We start from the raw sequence: 19,203 nt of genomic DNA on the forward strand, positions 1-19,203 counted from the left end.
TCTTCCCATAGCCCCCTGACATCCAAACTAATCAAGAACCTGTTTGAAGAAGGGTCTCGACCCGAAACATCGCCTATTTCCTTCGCTCCATAGATGCTGCCTCACCCGTTGAGTTTCTCCAGCATTTTTATCTACATTCGATTTTCCAGCACCTGCAGTTCCTTGTTAAACAAGAATCTGTCAATCTCCGTCTTAAAAATTGTCCTCCACAGCCTTCTGCGGCAATTAATTTCACATATTTTCCACCCTCTGACTAAAGAGAAATCATAATTGACTCCCCAAATTTTACATATATTTCTGTAGATGAAAGGTTGGAATCCAGTGAGATTTTTAATGTCTAAAGGCGTAGTGTTAGGAAAAACACACTGTTTCATATGTTAACAAAGATAAAATGTTACGGGTACTAATTTAAGTGGAAACCAGTTTAAGTTAAGGCTCCAGTAGATAATTAAATAACATTTGACGAGCTTGTGGTAGTTACACTGCTAACTCTAGATCCAATTGGAGCAACAAAAGTTGACATTTGAAATGATTTGCAAAATGTTAATGTAAGTATTTGTTTGTCAGCAATTTACAAATCCATTCCTCCGTTCAATCTATCCTATGGAAGTTCCTTAAAATTATTTCAAAATGAGTGATTAATATAATGATTGTTTCACCTCATAATGTATTAAATGATCACCAAAAACAATATAGATTAAATTACCAGGAACATTTTATAAGTTTTGTAAATTTAACTTGTGTATAATCAAGATGTATATTTTAGAAATATGGGAAATATTTTCTAATCAGATTAGGTGTGTTGCATGAAATTTGTTTTCACTTAAAACAAATATTAACGTCAAAGAATGGCATTTGTTGCGTAGTTCCCTCCATTTACATGATTATTAAACGAATTTTAAGGGGAAATATAATAGCTTTTAAAATCCATTCTCACACAATTCTGTTGCCTTTGAGTTTAAAGAATATTTTCTATAGATTTCACAAAGAGAAAGCTCAGATTATAAATTACTAAAAAAAAAATCTACTTTAAGTTAATAATCACAATGTGCAACTTAGATCAAATCAGCATACCCGATGATGCCTTTAGCAGCAGAATGATTGTATATTTAAAATCTATGGTGCTGGCACATTCACACCTCTCATTTCTTATTCATGTTTATCATTTAATGTACAAAGTGAAGTTTACCTGGATAATACTTGCAGAAATTCAAGTTGCTAAGCAGTACTTTTTCTAAAACTGTGTTTGAAGGCTGAACTCATTGCCAATCATTTTAAATGGTTCGAAACACCAATTCAGAACACTGCAGTTTTTGTCTACAAACTACAGGGTTGCTCTAACTTAATTTCCTCGCAGTGCATTTTAGATGGGATGACACCATCTGACTACTACTGGTTTATATTTCCTTTTTTTATTTATCATAATTTAGGAATATCAAAAATAATATCTTCCTTCATTTGTGGAAAATCTTTTGTAGGAGAAGTAAAGGCATTCCTAGATAAAACAAACTAACCAAAATACCATTAACTTACTCATTTTTTAAAATATTTAGCTTTTGTCTTGTTTTTGATGTAGTCTACAAGCTTATTTTCCTCCAAAAAAAAGCCCCCACAAGTTCACTGTTGGGAACCAACCAAACTTGTGAAATTTACAATTTAAAGATAAAGCTGAGATTCCACTTTTATTAAAGGCACAAGAACAGCTTACTGCCACTTGAAAGAGTCAGATGAAAACAAAAATAAATTGAACATTTAAATACTTATTATATCTCCTCCAAGATACTCTCAGTGCTCTGAAAAGTTGCAAGGCAGGGTGAAAACAAAAGGCAACAAGAACCAATACAACAAGAAGTGAGCACAAGATATGCAAAATCAGTATTTGTTATTTATGTGAAGATGCCATATCATATTGACCACAATATGTACATTTTTAATTTTGATTAAAAAAGGTTTCATTTTTTCAGATTTAGAAAGCATTTTGAAGTTAAAATAAGTATATATATTTATATATATATTGTATAGCTTGGCACACTTGAATACTTGAGTGTTCATGCATCAAATATACACCAACGTACTCAATAAATTCATTAAAAATGCACTGCTTTTTTTTGGTCTTTTTTTCAAATACTGATACCGACCTGATTTCAAGTATTACAGGTTATTAAACAAAAACAAATACAAGAAACATCACAGTGAATATAATATTTATATATCAATTCATAGTTATATCAATTCAGTGTGATGCATATATACACACATTCATACATTTATAATCTATGTTTTTAAGTTAATATGTTTATAGCCTTGATTACAGTAACACTTTATTGCATTGTTTTTGCATATCTTGTGGCACACAAGAGGATGAGATTCGACGATGGACAAATTAATCTCCACTCCAATAAAAAAATCCACGGTGTAAATCATTGCAGACTCAAATCTACCACAGATGCGCTGTTTAGGTGTTTAGATAAAATTAAAATGGTTTATAAATATCATGCAAGATCTGAGCAGTCCATGGCTCGAAGGTATGCGTTTACTTGGAACGATGATACTGATATTGTTTAAATTACCAATGTAAAAGAACGTATAATTCTCTAAACTGTACATGGTTCCTTTAGGGAATGCATATAGCAGGAACTTAGGTGTGTCCACATCAGATTAAAAATAATGAAAAGTAAAAAAAAAAAAAAATCACAACTTAAAAAATTATGAAGTGGCTGGTCCATAATTGCTAAAACACAAAATGAGCCACATCAAAGTAAGAATTAACCATGCATTCAGAATGCAAACCCATTGGAAAAGAATGTTATGAACTGAACACCAAACAGCTCATGGCTTAGTTATAAAGGATACAAGCTCTCTTAGAAAGATTATTTTACCAACAAGTTCTCCATCATCAAAAGCTACAGTTGGGATAGCTAAAATCATGTGATCATTGTCTCCATATTATGCATTTGTCAATTTACTACAGATTATCCATCTCTTAAAATTCTTTTTTTTTTTTTTAATCAGAGTACAAGGAATTTTACTTTTTGAGGTATTCTGTAGCAGGATGGACACATTCTTCACAAAATATATTTATAATCAGCTTGTGTGTATCCTCTTAGCATTGCTTTCTGTTAAAACCTCAAGGCTGATCTAGATAGTATGGCCAAACATTCAGATATACAAACAAGGTAGACAAAAATGCTGGAGGCAGCATTTAGGGCGAGAAGGAATAGGCGACGTTTCGGGCTGAAGAAGGGTCGCGACTCGAAACGTTGCCTATTCCTTCTCTCCATAGATGCTGCCTCACCCGCTGAGTTTCTCCAGCATTTTTGTCTACCTTCAATTTTTCCAGCATCTGCAGTTCTTTCTTAAAGATACACAAACAACGTCTGTTGGATACCCAGCATCCCCCCCTCTGTACTCTTGATCCTGATGTGTTTTTAGCAAATTTGAGATGTCGGGTAGTGTTTCTGTTGCAGGTTCAAAGGTCATGCCAGTTTGCTACCTGAAGTCAAGATTTTTTAATAATAGTTTTTTTTTTTAAAGAACTGAGCTCCCAATTCACAACAGCAAATGAACAAAGCAGCTGTTCTGGTTACTTTCAGATCACAAGAACAGTGAGGCACTTCTGAAACAAACTGATTTTAAGCAAATAATAAAAACTATTTCCTATGACTACAGGGTGCTAACATAAATCATCTCATCTGTAAACTCCTCCTCACTTTTCCCACGGTCTGGCTCTACTTCCACGCAGCCTTGCGCAACATCCTGTTGCTGGTATTCTTTGCAGTTTACAAAGGGTAACAGATTGCCGTTTGGGCTTGCATTAGTGTTGCCATTGAGCAGGTTGTCTGCAGCACTATCCATCTCCTCGATTGTCATATCACAGGCATCAGCAATTTCATGGGCTGTTGCCTCCACAAATTTTGGGTCTCGTGCGTATCGACCAAGCCCCTCTGAGATCAGAACCTTTTGAGGACATAGATAAAATAGTCATTACACAAAATAATACCATGCTTTTCCATCCTGATGCATATCAAATCTCTGACAAACATCAAGTTCGCTGATGACACAACAGTGGTGGGTCTCATCAGTGACAATGATGAGTCGGCGTACAGGATGGAGGTGGAGCTGCTCACAGGATGGTGCAAATCCCACAACCTCATTCTCAACGTGGGAAAAACTAAGGAGATGGTGGTTGACTTCAGGAGGGCGGGAAAACAACACCATACACCTCTGCACATCGATGGAGCTGATGTGGAAAGGGTCAGCAGCGTGAAGTTCCTAGGACTCCACCTGTCAGATGACCTGACGTCCACGACCAACACCACAGCACTGGTCAAGAGAGCCCAGCAGCGACTACACCCTCTCCGAAGACTACGGGAAGCAGGTCTCCCCACTACACACCTACAAACTTTTTATAGGGGGACAATCGAGAACACATTAACCTACGGCATCACTTCCTGGTTCGGGAGCTGCAAGGCGTACGAACGGCACCTACTAGACAGGATTGTGAAGACCGCCAGCAGGATTATTGGTGCTCCACTCCCTTTGTTGCTGGACATATACAGGAAGAGATGTATCAGCAGAGCCATCTCCATCATCAAAGACCCCTACCACCCATCGCATCACATATTCTCCATCCTGCCATCTGGGAAGAGGTACAGGAGCATTAGCTGCAAAACCAGCAGGATGCTCCTCGGCTTCTTCCCGCAGGCTATAAGACTGATAAACGGACTTTGCCCCCTGCCAAAGTATCGCGCACCAACCACCAACCTGGACACACTGCAGCAGAGCCACTGTCGTGCCGCTGCCGATCGGAACGCCTGTTGATGTTTAGTAGAGAGTAGAGTGTTTAATTTGTTCATGATATATGTATTTTTATATCTATTTATTTTTTACTGCACACTGAATGGACACTGGTTGAGCAACGTTTTTTTGTTTCCTCTGGGTATGTGAGTACTCAGGAAAATGACAATAAAGATATACTACACTAAGATTGTTCTTCTTAGTTATTACATAACAGAGTGACTGAATCCTAACATCCTGCAGGAATCTGAGGCTGTGGGTACAGATGAGTGAAAAGTACAAAATTCCAATTGAATTTTGTAGATCACTATGTAGATCACTATGACATCACATTAAGGCTCAGAAAAAATGTGACTCATCAGTCTTAAGTGTGCAAACTACTTACATTTACTGAGTATGTTATCATTCAGATTTAACTCTCTAATGCACTTTAAATTAAATCAGCACATACAACTTCATTTAAGATTTTTCTTGTCAATGGATAAACTAATTTTGTTAATCACTTTATCCAGTTTATGCTTCAGCTAGATTGACATCTGTTGTGAGTCAGTCCTATTCTCGGATATTTCAGAGATATACTGTAGAAAATACTGTTTCTCAATTCCTCCATTGCTCTATTAAGTCAATAGACAATAGGTGCAGGGATAGGCCATTCGACCCCTCGAGCCATACAATGTGATCATGTCTGATCATCCACAATCAGTACCCCGTTCCTGCCTTCTCCTCATATCCCCTGACTCCGCTATCTTTAAGAGCCCTATCTAGCTCTCGCTTGAAAGTATCCAGAGAACCGGCCTCCACTGCCCTCTGAGGCAGAGAATTCCACAGACTCACAACTCTCTGTGTGAAAAAGTGTTTCCACATCTCCATTCTAAATGGCTTACCCCTTATTTTTAAACTGTGGCCCCTGGTTCTGTACTCCCCCAACATCGGGAACATGTTTGAATGTTGGAATGAACATTAAGGAGAAGACACATTGACAGAATTTTGTGGAAAAAAGATCTATTCATCAAACGTACTGACAATCCACCAAAAAGGCCTAATTTTATAACATAACAATGCAATAAGGACAAATATTCAAGAAGGAACTGCAGATGCTGGAAGATCGAAGGCACACAAAAATGCTGGAGAAACTCAGCGGGTTTTTTACGTGGGGCGGCGAGATGAGTCGGGTGCGTTGCGGCGGCCATGTTGGGGGAGCCCCGGTCCGGCGACGATGGCGGGTAGGTGGGGTCCGGCGGCAATGCCGGGTAGGTCGGGTTTTTTATGTGGGGCGGCGAGATGAGTCGGGTGCGTCAGTCCCCCCCATCAGTCTGAAGAATTGTTTTGGCCCGAAATGTCACCTATTTCCTTCGCTCCATAGATGCTGCTGCACCCGCTGAGTTTCTCCAGCATTTTTGTGTACCAAGGACAAATATTCAATGCCGATTGTAAACTTACCGCCTCTACTAAACTACTCGCGCTGCCATGACACTCAATTCCCTTTTCTTTGAAGGGAGAGGGTACAGTCAGGGAGACTGGCCTGGCTTTTTTGACATTCCCATGTGAGTTGTCAGAGTACCAGGAGCTACAGTTTACTGATGGAAGGCTGCTGTTCAGTTTCTCATATGATTCAATGCCATCGACAAATAATGTTGGAATATGCTGCTGTAACCTCCGCCTACTGCATGGAGTCGTTGGAGGTGTTGCACATAACCTGGAAAATTGTGTTGGAGAATGGCTTCTTCTTAGCAGTGGGCTCAAACCTGTCACTGCTAATGCCTGTTGGATGAAAATATATGCAAGATAAATACAGATACATCAAGGAAAATAGTTATGTCAAATCAGGACTATTCATATTAAATGTCATTTCGTTTCACAGCACACATAATTCTATTGTACTCTGAAGACTGCACCAATGTTTCTTTATGCTGTATATTTGAAAAAAATCCCTCGCCCCAGTAGCACGGCAGGTGGCTGAACATGGCATAGATCCAGCAGCTGGGTTCGATGCCGATTTCTGGTGCTCTGTGTATGAAGTTCACACTTTCCCCGTGTAACTGACTGGATTTCCCTTGGTGGCAATTGCAAATGACCCTTGGTATTGAAGGTTGATGGGAGAATAGGTGAGGCGCTACAGAGTTATGGAGCTATACTGCATGGGGACAGGCTCCCAGCACAATCTTTCTATGCCATATGCCTTCTTCACCACCCCGTCCACCTGAACTACCACTTTCAGAGAGCCATGCACCAGTTGAGACCGTTTAGTAAAGGACAAATGATTTTGCAGATGCTCGGTCTGCATTAACCAACCTGATCTCCCGGTGGCTCAGCACTTCACCTCCCCCTCCCATTCCAAATCCGACCTTTCTGTCCTGGGCCTCCTCCATTGCCAGAGTGAGCACCACCGGAAACTGGAGGAGCAGCACCTCACCTTGGGCAGTCTGCATCCCGGTGGCCTGAACACTGACCTCCAATTTCCGGTAGTCCTTGCTGTCTCCTCCACTTCTCAGCACTCCCTCAGCCCTCTGGCTCCTCCTCTTCCTTTCTTCTTCCCCCCACACCCCCACTCTGCATCAGTCTGAAGAAGGGTTTTGGCCCTATTTCCTTCGCTCAATAGATGCTGCCGCACCTGCTGAGTTTCTCCAGCATTTTTGTCTACCAATGATTTTCTCTTATTGATTTGGTGGGAACAAGAATATAGAAAGTATTTTGAAAGCAACAGCACATGATAACTAAAATCATGTCCATCCATCTCGGTCAACCAGGGAGAATAAAAGGACAAGATACTCTTATAAAACATTGAAGGACAGAAATACTCTGTGAATCTAATTGCAACCATCTACTGATTAAAGGTTAATAAACCTGAAATATGATTCCGTTTAATTCTCCAAAGGCAATACCTAATTTCCAGAGAATTTCTAGCACTTTCTACTTTTATTTTAGAATTCCAAAATCTAGGTAATGATTTTTTTTTTAATCTTAAAGGTGATGTGTAAACTTGATATGGAAATTGTGGTCAAACATTTGAATGTTTGATACCTGGTGCTGAATTAAGTGTAGTGGTAGTGCAGTCCGCTGTGAGAGTGGGGATGTACACTCTGCGTCCAAGCCTCGGCTCCTTTGTCTCTTTAGACATTCAAGGTGAAATGATGATCTTCTCCCTTCAAAACAAAGACACGTTGAATGCAGACATTCAATTTGATATTTGTCATTGAGATATTATTAAATCCAATGAGGATATCGATTGCCACATTTTAGGAACAGAACCAGAACCAGCCATCAATGGACAAATCAATATAAATTTGTACCTCGAACCTTCACCTGGATCAATAATATTTTACATAGATACATAGAAAATAGGTGCAGGAGTAGGCCATTCGGCCCTTCGAGCCTGCACCGCCATTCAATATGATCATGGCTGATCATCCAACTCAGTATCCTGTACCTGCCTTCTCTCCATACCCCCTGATCCCTTTAGCCACAAGGGCCACATCTAACTCCCTCTTAAATATAGCCAATGAACTGGCCTCAACTACCCTCTGTGGCAGAGAGTTCCAGAGATTCACCACTCTCTGTGTGAAAAGGTTTCTTCTCATCTCGGTCCTAAAGGATTTCCCCCTTATCCTTAAGCTGTGACCCCTTGTCCTGGACTTCCCCAACATCGGGAACAATCTTCCTGCATCTAGCCTGTCCAACCCCATAAGAATTTTGTACGTTTCTATAAGACCCCCTCTCAATCTCCTAAATTCTAGCGAGTATAAGCCAAGTCTATCCAGTCTTTCTTCATATGAAAGTCCTGACATCCCAGGAATCAGTCTGGTGAACCTTCTCTGCACTCCCTCTATGGCTATAATGTCCTTCCTCAGATTTGGAGACCAAAACTGTACGTACAATATTGGCTTGGTGTATGAGTTTAGAGATACTAGAAACTTTCTTGAGTTACTTGCAGGTCATCACAAGTAACCCTCAGCTATGGAGAAAAGGGAATGCATCAACTGAGCTTGCTCCCATTTCAGCCACTGTCCTTACATAAGCACTGACCAGTAGAAGTAACTACTGCCCTAACTATTTGTACCAGCTTATTTAACAAAAGTCATAGAGTCATGGAGTGATGCAGTGTGGAAATAGGCCCTTCGGCCCATCTTGCAAACACCAGCCAACATGTCCCAGCTACACTAGCCATAGAATGATACAGTGTGGAAACAGATCCTTCAGCCCAACTTGCCCACACTGGCCAACATGTCCCAGCTACACTCATCCCACCTGCAGCATTTGGTCCATATCCCTCCAAACCTGTCCAATCCATGTACCTGTCTAACTGTTTCTTAAGTGTTGGGATAACTCTGCCACAACTACCTCCTCTGGCAACTTGTTCCATACACCCACCACACTTTGTGTGAAAAAGTTACCCCTTAGATTCCTATTAAATCTTTCCCCCTCCACCTTCAACCTATGTCCTCTGGTCCTCGATTCACCTACTCTGAGCAAGAGACTCTGTGCATCTACCCGATCTATTCCTCTCATGATCTTATACTCCTCTATAAGATCTCCCCTTATCCTCCAAAAGTTCTTGATTTTGTTATTGAATATTTTGTTAACAAACCAATTTCCCAAGTTTATTTGTCAGCCAGAGAATCTGACAACATTGTTTGTGATACTATTTTAACCATCTTTCAGTAATAATGGCTGTAAAATCGAACTCCATAAAACTGCCTGTGCCCTCACTTCAGTGCCTGTATTTTCATGACTCCCTGCTTTCTGGTGCGCAGAATTAAGTACTGCCATTGTTTCTTTCTTTTTTTTAACAGCCTTTGATTTCATTGCTTTTCAAATGAATTTATCCACCTTCCAGACTTGTTTAACTAAACTACTACTGTCCATATTCAATGTTGCCTCTCACCCGTCTACAACTGCTGTTCGGTTCCCATCCCTGGCAAGCTATTTTAAACACTCCCCAAAGACACAAGCAAATTTCTCTGCAAATATATTATTTCCAGCCATACTGGACTATAACCCTTCTGGAATGCAGAGGTCAAATCATCTGAAATGAAGTTCCAATGTCCCCGGCAATCTAAAGCCCTCATTTCTGAACCTATTCTTCAGCCACACATTTATTTCCTCCTATTTCAGTCTTCATCAGAGATGATGTGGAGGTAAATATCTTTGAAATTCTGCTTTTTAGTCTCATTCCGAGTTCTCTTTATCTTTGACCTGAATACCAGTGAAACAACACACCACACCACTCGAGAATCATCTCATTTATGAAACATATCTAAAACACCATGTGTTGAGACTTGTTCAGATAAGGAAGAAATGTACAAAAATCAACTGCAGTCAACTTAAACAAAATTCTTAAATAATACTTTAGCCATTAATTGTTTAAGAAAGAACTGCAGGTGCTGGAAAAATCGAAGGTAGACAAAAATGCTGGAGAAACATTGCGGGTGAGGCAGCCATGATCACATGGATGATCAGCCATGTGGATGATCAACCATGATCACATTGAATGGCGGTGCTGCCTCGAAGGGCCAAATGGCCTACTCCTGCACCTATTGTCTATCTCATCGTGGCTATCCCTCGAGGTTGAGGATGGTGGTCTACGTTCTGTTGTATTTATGGCTTATGAGTCCAATCGTGGTTTTGAAAGTTCTTCGACATTCAGGACAGGTAATTCCAGATGGCAGATCGGGCTTTGGTTGTTGCTGTCTCTCTTTCCATTTACTTCTCTTTTCTTCTAACTCTGCGCATCTCTCGGCTTCGAAGGTCGCTGTTCATTCTTGGATGATGGTTCGCCAGAGTTTCCTGTCCTTGGCATTGGTTTCCCAATTGTCGATGTCGATTGCACATTTCTCCATGCTGGCTTTTAGGGCGTCTTTGAATCTCTTCTTTTGTCCGCCTCTATTCCGTTTGCCTTCTTTAAGCTGGGAGTAGAGGCAGCATCTATGGAGCGAAGGAATAGGTGACGTTTCGGGTCGAGAACCTTCTTCAAGCTAGATGCAGGAAGATTGTTCCCGATCTTGGGGAAGTCCAGAACAAGGGGTCACAGTTTAAGGATAAGGGGGAAATCGTTTAGGACCGAGATGAGAAAAACATTTTTCACACAGAGAGTGGTGAATCTGTGGAATTCTCTGCCACAGAAGGTAGTTGAGGCCAGTTCATTGGGTATATTTAAGAGGGAGTTAGATGTGGCCCTTGTGGCTAAAGAGATCAGGGGGTATGGAGAGAAGGCAGGTACAGGATACTGAGTTGGATGATCAGCCATGATCATATTGAATGACGGTGCAGGCTCGAAGGGCCGAATGGCCTACTCCTGCACCTATTTTCTATGTTTCTATGTTTCAGACTGATGAGAAGTGATGATGATTCAGTCTCAAGAAGGGTCTCAACCTGAAACGTCGCCTATTCCTTTGCTCCATAGATGCTGCCTCACCCGCTGAGTTTCTCCAGCATTTTTGTCCACTTTTAGCATTAATTTATAAGCTGATTTTTTACGGAGCTATTTTAGTTTCAAATATTTATCCAACAGTTAGTCAACATTCCATTTCATATTGCAAACTATAATTTGTATAAACTGTTTAGCTCATTAATAAATATTGCCAAGAAATAGTAAGTGTGGCTTTGCAGCTGAATGTCACAAACTTACAGCAAAGTATAAAATGTTAAGATAATCACATTGAACACCAAAGGTATATGAAATCAGATATTATCCCATTAGGACTTGCAACAGACAAATAGGAGTGAAAGAGTGTAATAGATGTATATAGATCAGGAAGTTAGCGACAGATATTGGGTTTAAATTGGAATCCATCTCAACTTGCCGTGTCAAGTATCACCCTGTCAGACCCGCTCTCCAAAAATAAATTACATTAGCTAAAAATAAAGTGAAAAGATCATTAAGGTTTGTACCTAATATAATATCTGAAAAAGAGACCTGATCAGATTCCTAAGTAGCTCAAAGCAATTAAGTGTAACTCCTGTGCACAAATCCCAAAAGCACGTATATTCTTAAAACATTAGTATGGTTAAAACATTCTCTATTGCAGCTTGTGGGCAGCAACGTGCAAGAATTGCAGCAAAAGAGGAAAGAAAGGCAGCGATGAAGATGTAGAGACTGCTCCACTTTATTCAAGGAACACCAAGTACTGATGATAACAAATTGTGGTCAGGAGAAAGCTCCTGTGTGCAAGTGGGGTGGGGGCAAGGGGAGCCTCCAACGTTACTGTTGGAAGATTAAAAATTGGCCAATGTACTGATTATTCACACTGAGAATATCAAAAGCATGGAGCAGAACAGGAACTCATTTAATGATCTCTCAAGATACACGAGAATGAGCTCTATACCAATTCTTCTTATCGAGTCCACACACAAGATTAGAAGTTGTTCAACCAGAGCTGAACACACATCTCAGCATCTGCGTACAATGGTGTCTGTCTTGTGCTTCTCGTGCGTGGTGGTGGAAAGATTGGTGGAAACAGGGCTGTGACATGAACTCTCTTTCCTTGACCCCTATACCATGTGAAAACTGCGCCTTCATGCTGCAGACACATACACATGCGTTACCCTTGTAACTCATCACCCACAGTCATTCCAACTCTTCAACTAGCTACGCGCAGACACACTAGTCATATTTCCAAAGCACCAAGAACTAAAATATTACTCAATATCTTTCATCTTCTATATTCAAACATAAAGAGCACGAAGGATGAGTGGCCACCTGAATGAAAGGAGATCCATATAAGTTCAGCCCAACCTGTGATGGACAAAAACACTTTGAGACTGGTTAGCAGACGGGCCACCATCCTCAACAATGATAGCACCTGTAACGTCCCAGGCATGCTGACAAATCTGATGATGGCACAGGTTCTCACTTCACTACGTAATATGTCATCTATGTGCATGGTCAAGGGAGGTACTGGCTGGAATGTTTGGTGGACAAAATTGCTGGAGAAACTCAGCGGGTGAGGCAGCATCTATGGAGCAAAGGAAATAGGCAACGTTTCGGGTCGAGACCCTTCTTCAGACTGATGTGAGGGTGGGGGGGGGGGGGGGGAGAAGAAGAAAGGAAGATGCGGAGACAGTGGGCTGAGGGAGAGCTGGGAAGGGGAGGAGAAAGCCGGGACTACCTGAAATTAGAGAAGTCAATGTTCATACCGCTGAGGTGTAAACTGCCCAAGCAAAATATAAGGTGCTGTTCCTCCAATTTAAGGTGGGCCTCACTCTGGCCATGGAGGAGGCCCAGGACAGAAAGGTCAGATTTGGAATGGGAGGGGGAGTTGAAGTGCTGAGCCACCGGGAGATCAGGTTGGTTATTGCGAACCGAGCGGAGGTGTTGGGCGAAGCGATCGCCAAGCCTGCGCTTGGTCTCACCTGTCATTTTAATGTAATTGTTGGTATATCATTAATATGAAATTATATTCTGCTTTTTCTGAATATTACCGGCAGGTGTAGTGATAAAATAATTTAGCACCTGATCCTATTTACCCAACAAATATATTAGTGTTCATCAAAAGCAATTTTGTAACCAATAATACATCATTGAGCTGAATTGTTTTAGTCTCAGTCTGCCTATGTTCGCCGGGAGTAGTCTCCTCAGTCGTGCAAAAAGTTGTAGCGTCTTTCTGGTCGCTCCGAAAATCCCGCACAGTCTGAAAATTCCGCGCGCCAACGGCCTGTCGGCCCGCAGGCGCATTGAGGGCGTACGCAGCGTCTTGACGTCGTACGCAGCATCTTGACGGCGTACGCCTAGCACGTGGCTTTGCGCGATGACGTCACCGCCCGGCGTGCCGTCGCGTGATAACGTCACTGCCCGACGTCCAAATTCAGTCGGCCCGCCTCCTGCCCAGCTGATTGGTGAGTATGATGTCGGGACCAGCCCCGCACAACTCCAGACGCCTCCGCGGTACCGGCCCCACGCGGCCGTATGCCTCAAGCGACCACGTTTGGTCGTGCTAGACGCATGCAATTGCATGCTGGTGGGACAAGCCCTTAACTATTCCTTTGGTTTATGATTCACTCACAAGAAGAAGAAGATCATATTGCTAAAGAATCCCAACCTGGGCCTCTCGCACAACGGGTCCTGCACTGGAATAAACCTACTGATTTAAACCACTACTTCTTCATATTGCATATGCTGAAGCCCAATACTTACTTCAGTTAAACACATGGAACCAATGATCACAGCCAGCACAACACAGGGTATTAGTACTCTTATTACTAAAAGCTTACATTACCTAACAATGTTGCTGAAAGCAGCCCCTTTGAAGGAGAAAAACTATCTTTATCACAGCAGTCATCTGAAGAACCTAGTTGATTATCTTCATATTCCTCTTGATGGGGAATTCTGCAAGGATCAGAGAAGAAACAGATAAGCAAACATACTCTTCAAGAAAAATGCAATCGAATAAGCATTGTTTTGGCATTATTAAGAACATGCAATAGAAATATAAATGAATAGTAAATGCACTGATAATACTCAATGTCAGTTAAACCAAAAGAAAAATTGTAATTACATCACAGAATTAGTCTCTTAAGATAAAATCCATGCAATTGAGTGACAAAATGAAACTTTTTATTACTTCATTTGTAGCTTCACTAAATTGTCATAGACATCAGACAGTGAGTATCATGGAATCATGAAAGAGAAATATTCTTGAAAGAAGCCACAATGCTTTTGTGGACAAGAGTGAGATTCCAGAATGGTATGTTGCCATTTCAGTGGCAGGGTCTTAAGGGCCTGTCCCACTTAGTTGATTTTTTCGGCGACTGTCGCAGTGGTAGCAGGTCGCCAAAAAAGCGGCGACAGGACCCCCCCCCCCCCCCCCCCCCCACGACAATGTCTATGACAAGCTATGACAACCTACCACCTAGTTGACGTCAAGCTACGGAAAGCTACCGACAACCGCCGACCCATTAGGACGTCCATCTACGACCACGCCAACAACGACCTACGACCACACAGGCGACAACCTACGACAACTAAAGTCAACCTACATCCACCCGCGATAAGGTACGACAAACAACGACCCTGTCGGCGACAACTGAAGACAATTCAGTCGCCGGTACCTGTCGCCGGTTGACAGAGGTTGACGTAGGTAGTCGCCAATATTCGCCAATGGAATTCACCGCTAGCCGCCAATGGAATGTCCCACAAGCTGATAATTCTGCTGCGAATTAATATTATTTATTTCTCAACATAACATAGTCCCATTTTTAGGAGGTGTAACTCAACTTAAGCACAGGCACAAACTGGGGGTATTGAATTTTGTCTTTGAATTAAGATATCTATCAATGAAGGTACAGGAAAAAAAATTATTATATTGCCAAAACATATATTCAAACAACATGGCCAAATGCTTGCTTGCTTGCCCAGAGGAAAGTTAAAATCTACTCCATAACTTTGGTGATTTGCTGTTTCATTAACTATTCATTTTCCTAAAACTTGGGGAAGCTGGAACTTTTAAACCAGGCAATGTTTTTCCAAAGAAACATGTCTCTGCTATGGAGAAATTAAAGCCCACAATAACAATCGTTTTCTGAGGTAGGGTTTTTGTGGTAGGGCCTGGTCAATTAGAAAATTCTTAAGTTGTAAAGTTTGCATAAACTCTCCGAGTTTCCATGTGCTGATGGCAACTCTGAGTTAATTCAGCAAGGTCCCTGTGTTTACGTTACTTAATGAGGTGAGAGGAAAAACTCACAATTGTGATGAAAGCATGCTCTCTTCATTGCAGCAATCAGCATCTTTATTAAAGTCTTCATCGCATGTCTCATCAGGTAACGCTTCCTCTCGTTGAATGATGGGCAAGTGGCTTTCTTCAGAGTAAGAGCTGAAAAGGAAGAAGGTGCACTGGTTCAACGCTGCTAATGTGTTAAAATGTGAGCGACAGGCCACCCATGTTGATGTTCTTGCGAAGGAACTACATATGTATTCTGGTAAACGATCATTCACTTCAACACCCAATTAGTTTCCACATTGATTCAAAATTACTGACCAGCAATGAAACCCTCCCCAAAAATGTTAGACATTTACATAAGGTAAAAAAGGATATTTTGATCACGGCAATTCCATCTTTAAAATGTATTTTGTGTTTTTTCCCCCACTGCATTTACTGTAATTGTTTCAAATTTCCACAATTTGAATTAAAAAATATATTTCCACCAATAATGGCAGGACATGTTGAGGAAAAATATCCAGTACCAGGAGAACTTCAAGTCTATTTACCTAAAAACGTGTCCAATGACTACCGATACCCTTAAATACAAGGTTAGAATTCTTATACTTGAGATCTCCAGGAAAGATTTCACAAAATTATAAAATTAAGAAGCAAATCAAGATTGAAGATTCAAGATTCAATTTCATTGTCACATGTACCAATTAAGGTCCAGTTAAATTTGAGTTTGAGAAATCATAATAATTTATTTCTGATTTAAAATAGCTAAATGCTGAAAATCAAATATCAAAGAGTCAGCAGCAGAATGTGTCATTGCTTTCAGATGGGAAATTAACACTGATACTGTCAAATGAGTCCTCTCACCATCATAAGCAATCATGTTGGGGAAGTCCAGAACAAGGGGTCACAGTTTAAGCATAAGGGGGAAGTCTTTTAGGACCAAGATGAGAATTTTGTTTTTCACACAGAGAGTGGTGAATCTGTGGAATTCTCTGCCACAGAAGGTGGTTGAGGCCAGTTCATTGGCTATATTTAAGAGGGAGTTAGATGTGGCCCTTGTGGCTAAAGGGATCAGGAGGTATGGAGAGAAGGCAGGTACAGGATACTGACGGATGATCAGGCATGATCATATTGAATGGCGGTGCATGCTCGAAGGGCCGAATGGCCTACTCCTGCACCTATTTTCTATGTTTCTATGCTTCTATGTTTATCATATTTTGATTATGACTTGTTTTTTCATTGTTATTACTTCTGAATGCAGTCGTTATGAAACTTACATGTTTATTTTTGCAAGTAAAACGTTACATTTTTTTAAACAAAGTTACTTGTAGATTAATAAATTAAGGTGCCATATCAAATTTCCTTCCAGATTTGAGGTTATACTGTGGAAGATTTGCAAGTGGAGATTTACCAGTGAGCTGAGTTTTTGTATTAGGCAATTACCTGGTGGAGTTCTATAAGCTGCCGTGGGAGAGATTTCAGCAATGTCTAAAATGAGAGTGAATGGGATTCAGAGGATCGCATCAAAGATTAAGAGGTCCTCGGGAGAGATGTTCTAAGAAGCATGAAGGGAGATGCAGACCAAGCCCAGGAGACATGCATGGAATCACAGCGATACAAGGGACTTCAGATGCTGGAAATTGAAGCAAGCGACAAACTATTGGAAGACTCGGTGAGTCTCACACACGGTCTATGGAGAAATGGGAATGGTCAAAGTTTCTGGCCAAGACCCTGGATTGGCGTGAAGAGGATAGTCATGGAAGAGAATTCATGCTTTGTCCATCAGTCAGATCTTAAATTAAAATGGCATGGTGGCCTAGATATGTCACAACCTGCAAAGATTTACCAAACAATTGCTCTGTGTTGGGATAATTCACATTCTGTTTGTGGGCTTGCCACTAGTAAGTTCAGCAGCTCATCAGGTCCAAGGCCTGTGCTACTGGATCAGCTTTACACAAGATAAAGTCTTCCATTGTGCACTTTGAAATACTCAGATTGTGAAGGAAATCCAGATGTGTTGAGGCTGCACAGAGAGTGGTTTGTGGGTGGATGAGAATCAAGGAATGGAATCCACATAATGTTGCAGGAAGGGTTAATAAAGAGATGAGATGAAGGATGTTTGTTTGTGAGTTGTGTCAGAAGGGGATGGTGTAGTCGGAGGATGTGATTGTGCTCGATAGGTGAGGTTGGCGGTGATTGAGTGATGAGAGGCAAGTGTTGATAGTCATGGTATGAGATCAGGTGACAGAGCATGGGGCTATCTGAGGGGATTGGGAAATATGCTACCATGGAAGAGTTGTGGTTTGGGGAATGCAGGAGTAAATAATGGGGACTTGTCTGAAATGGTTTCCCACTGCTGTGAGACTCTGCTTCTGTATTAGTGGCTTGTACTTTATAGATGATGGAAGTACTGCTCAGTCATGTATCTTGTTCAAAGAACATTGTGGACTTCATGATGCATGTGGTGAGTTGTCAATTTCAAATTTTGTTTTCTCACAGACATTGGATTGGATCGGATTGGGTTCTGCGGCACACAAGAAGGTTGGTCCTAGGTGATTACAATTCTAGCCAAAGGTAGATAGAAATGCTGGAGAAACTCAGCGGGTGAGGCAGCATCCATGGAGCGAAGGAAATAGGCGACGTTTCGGATCGAGACCCTTCTTCAGATTCAAAGGAGTCTGCATAGATTCTCAGTTCAAGAAGGAACTGCAGATGCTGGAAAATCGAAGGTAGACAAAATTGCTGGAGAAACTCAGCATAGATTCGCTCCATAGATGCTGCCTCACCCGCTGAGTTTCTCCAGCATTTTTATCTACCTTCGATTTTCCAGCATCTGCAGTTCCTTCGAAAACAATTCTAGCTAATGTGGCTTGCTGGTATCAAAGCTTAGTAAGTTAAAAATGATCTTCAAAATTAAGTATTTCTACTTTTAATAATTATAAAATTGAAGCACCATGGAAGTTACTGAGTGCTTCGTTAATTTCTTTGATTGTTTCAGATATCCAGCATTCAAAGTATTATACTTTTATATTGTTCTTATATAACTGAAGCAAGAAAAATGCCATAGAGGTTAAAACCGAAGAACAGGGAGAAGGACACGTACCGGATAAGTGTTTCATAATACCGTGTCCTATTTCACAAGAGAGCATGAAAATAGACAAGAAAAAAATTATTAATTAGATCTTAATGTACATTCATATCACAGCAAGAAGACACTGGAATAAAATAAAAAAGGCATGAAATGAAGCAGAAGGCTTCACTTTGTAGTACATTGTCTGTTATGGTTGGGGTTTGTTATGTTAGTGAATACTCAAGGGCCTGTCCCGTTTTTTTCGGCCACTTGCCGGCACCCGTCATAGTCGCAGCAGGTCGCCGAAATTTTTAAAAATGTTGGAACTCCAGCGGCGACCAGAAAAAGGTACGACTCTTTGGGCGACTACTCGCCACCAAACAGGCATCACCTCGCGCGAGGGTCGCTGAAAAATGCCAAAATGTTGGAACTCCAGCGGCGACCAGAAAAAGGTACGACTCTTTGGGTGACTACTCACCACCAAACAGGCGTGACGCCTGTTTGGTGGTGATTAGTCGCCCAAAGAGCCGTACCTTTTTCTGACGGGTGCCGGCAAGTCGCCGAAAAAAATTGCGTAAGTGGGACAGGCCCTTAAAGCTTCCCAGGCAATAGAGAAGTCAGTGTATTGTTGCACTGCTTATAGGAGATTTATACTGAACATCTAATAGTTACTATGATGAACATACA

The 19,203-nt window shown here is 41.2% G+C and overlaps 1 protein-coding gene across 1 annotated transcript in view; it reads right to left on the minus strand.

Moving 5' to 3' along the window:
* Positions 1-381: 381 nt before the first annotated feature.
* Positions 382-19,203, minus strand: part of cacna1c (calcium voltage-gated channel subunit alpha1 C) — a 268,853-nt gene continuing 250,031 nt past the window's right edge. The window contains exons 42-47 of the mRNA XM_033038368.1: positions 18,550-18,576; positions 15,474-15,602; positions 14,010-14,119; positions 7,819-7,940; positions 6,238-6,558; positions 382-3,957 (exon numbers count right to left, since the gene is read on the minus strand). Of these exons, the coding sequence (XP_032894259.1) occupies positions 3,664-3,957; positions 6,238-6,558; positions 7,819-7,940; positions 14,010-14,119; positions 15,474-15,602; positions 18,550-18,576 (1,003 nt within the window). The 3' untranslated portion in view covers positions 382-3,663. The remainder of the gene's footprint in view (positions 3,958-6,237; positions 6,559-7,818; positions 7,941-14,009; positions 14,120-15,473; positions 15,603-18,549; positions 18,577-19,203) is intronic.

This window comes from Amblyraja radiata, chromosome 19 (assembly GCF_010909765.2).
Source record: "Amblyraja radiata isolate CabotCenter1 chromosome 19, sAmbRad1.1.pri, whole genome shotgun sequence".
Classification (NCBI taxonomy): domain Eukaryota; kingdom Metazoa; phylum Chordata; class Chondrichthyes; order Rajiformes; family Rajidae; genus Amblyraja; species Amblyraja radiata.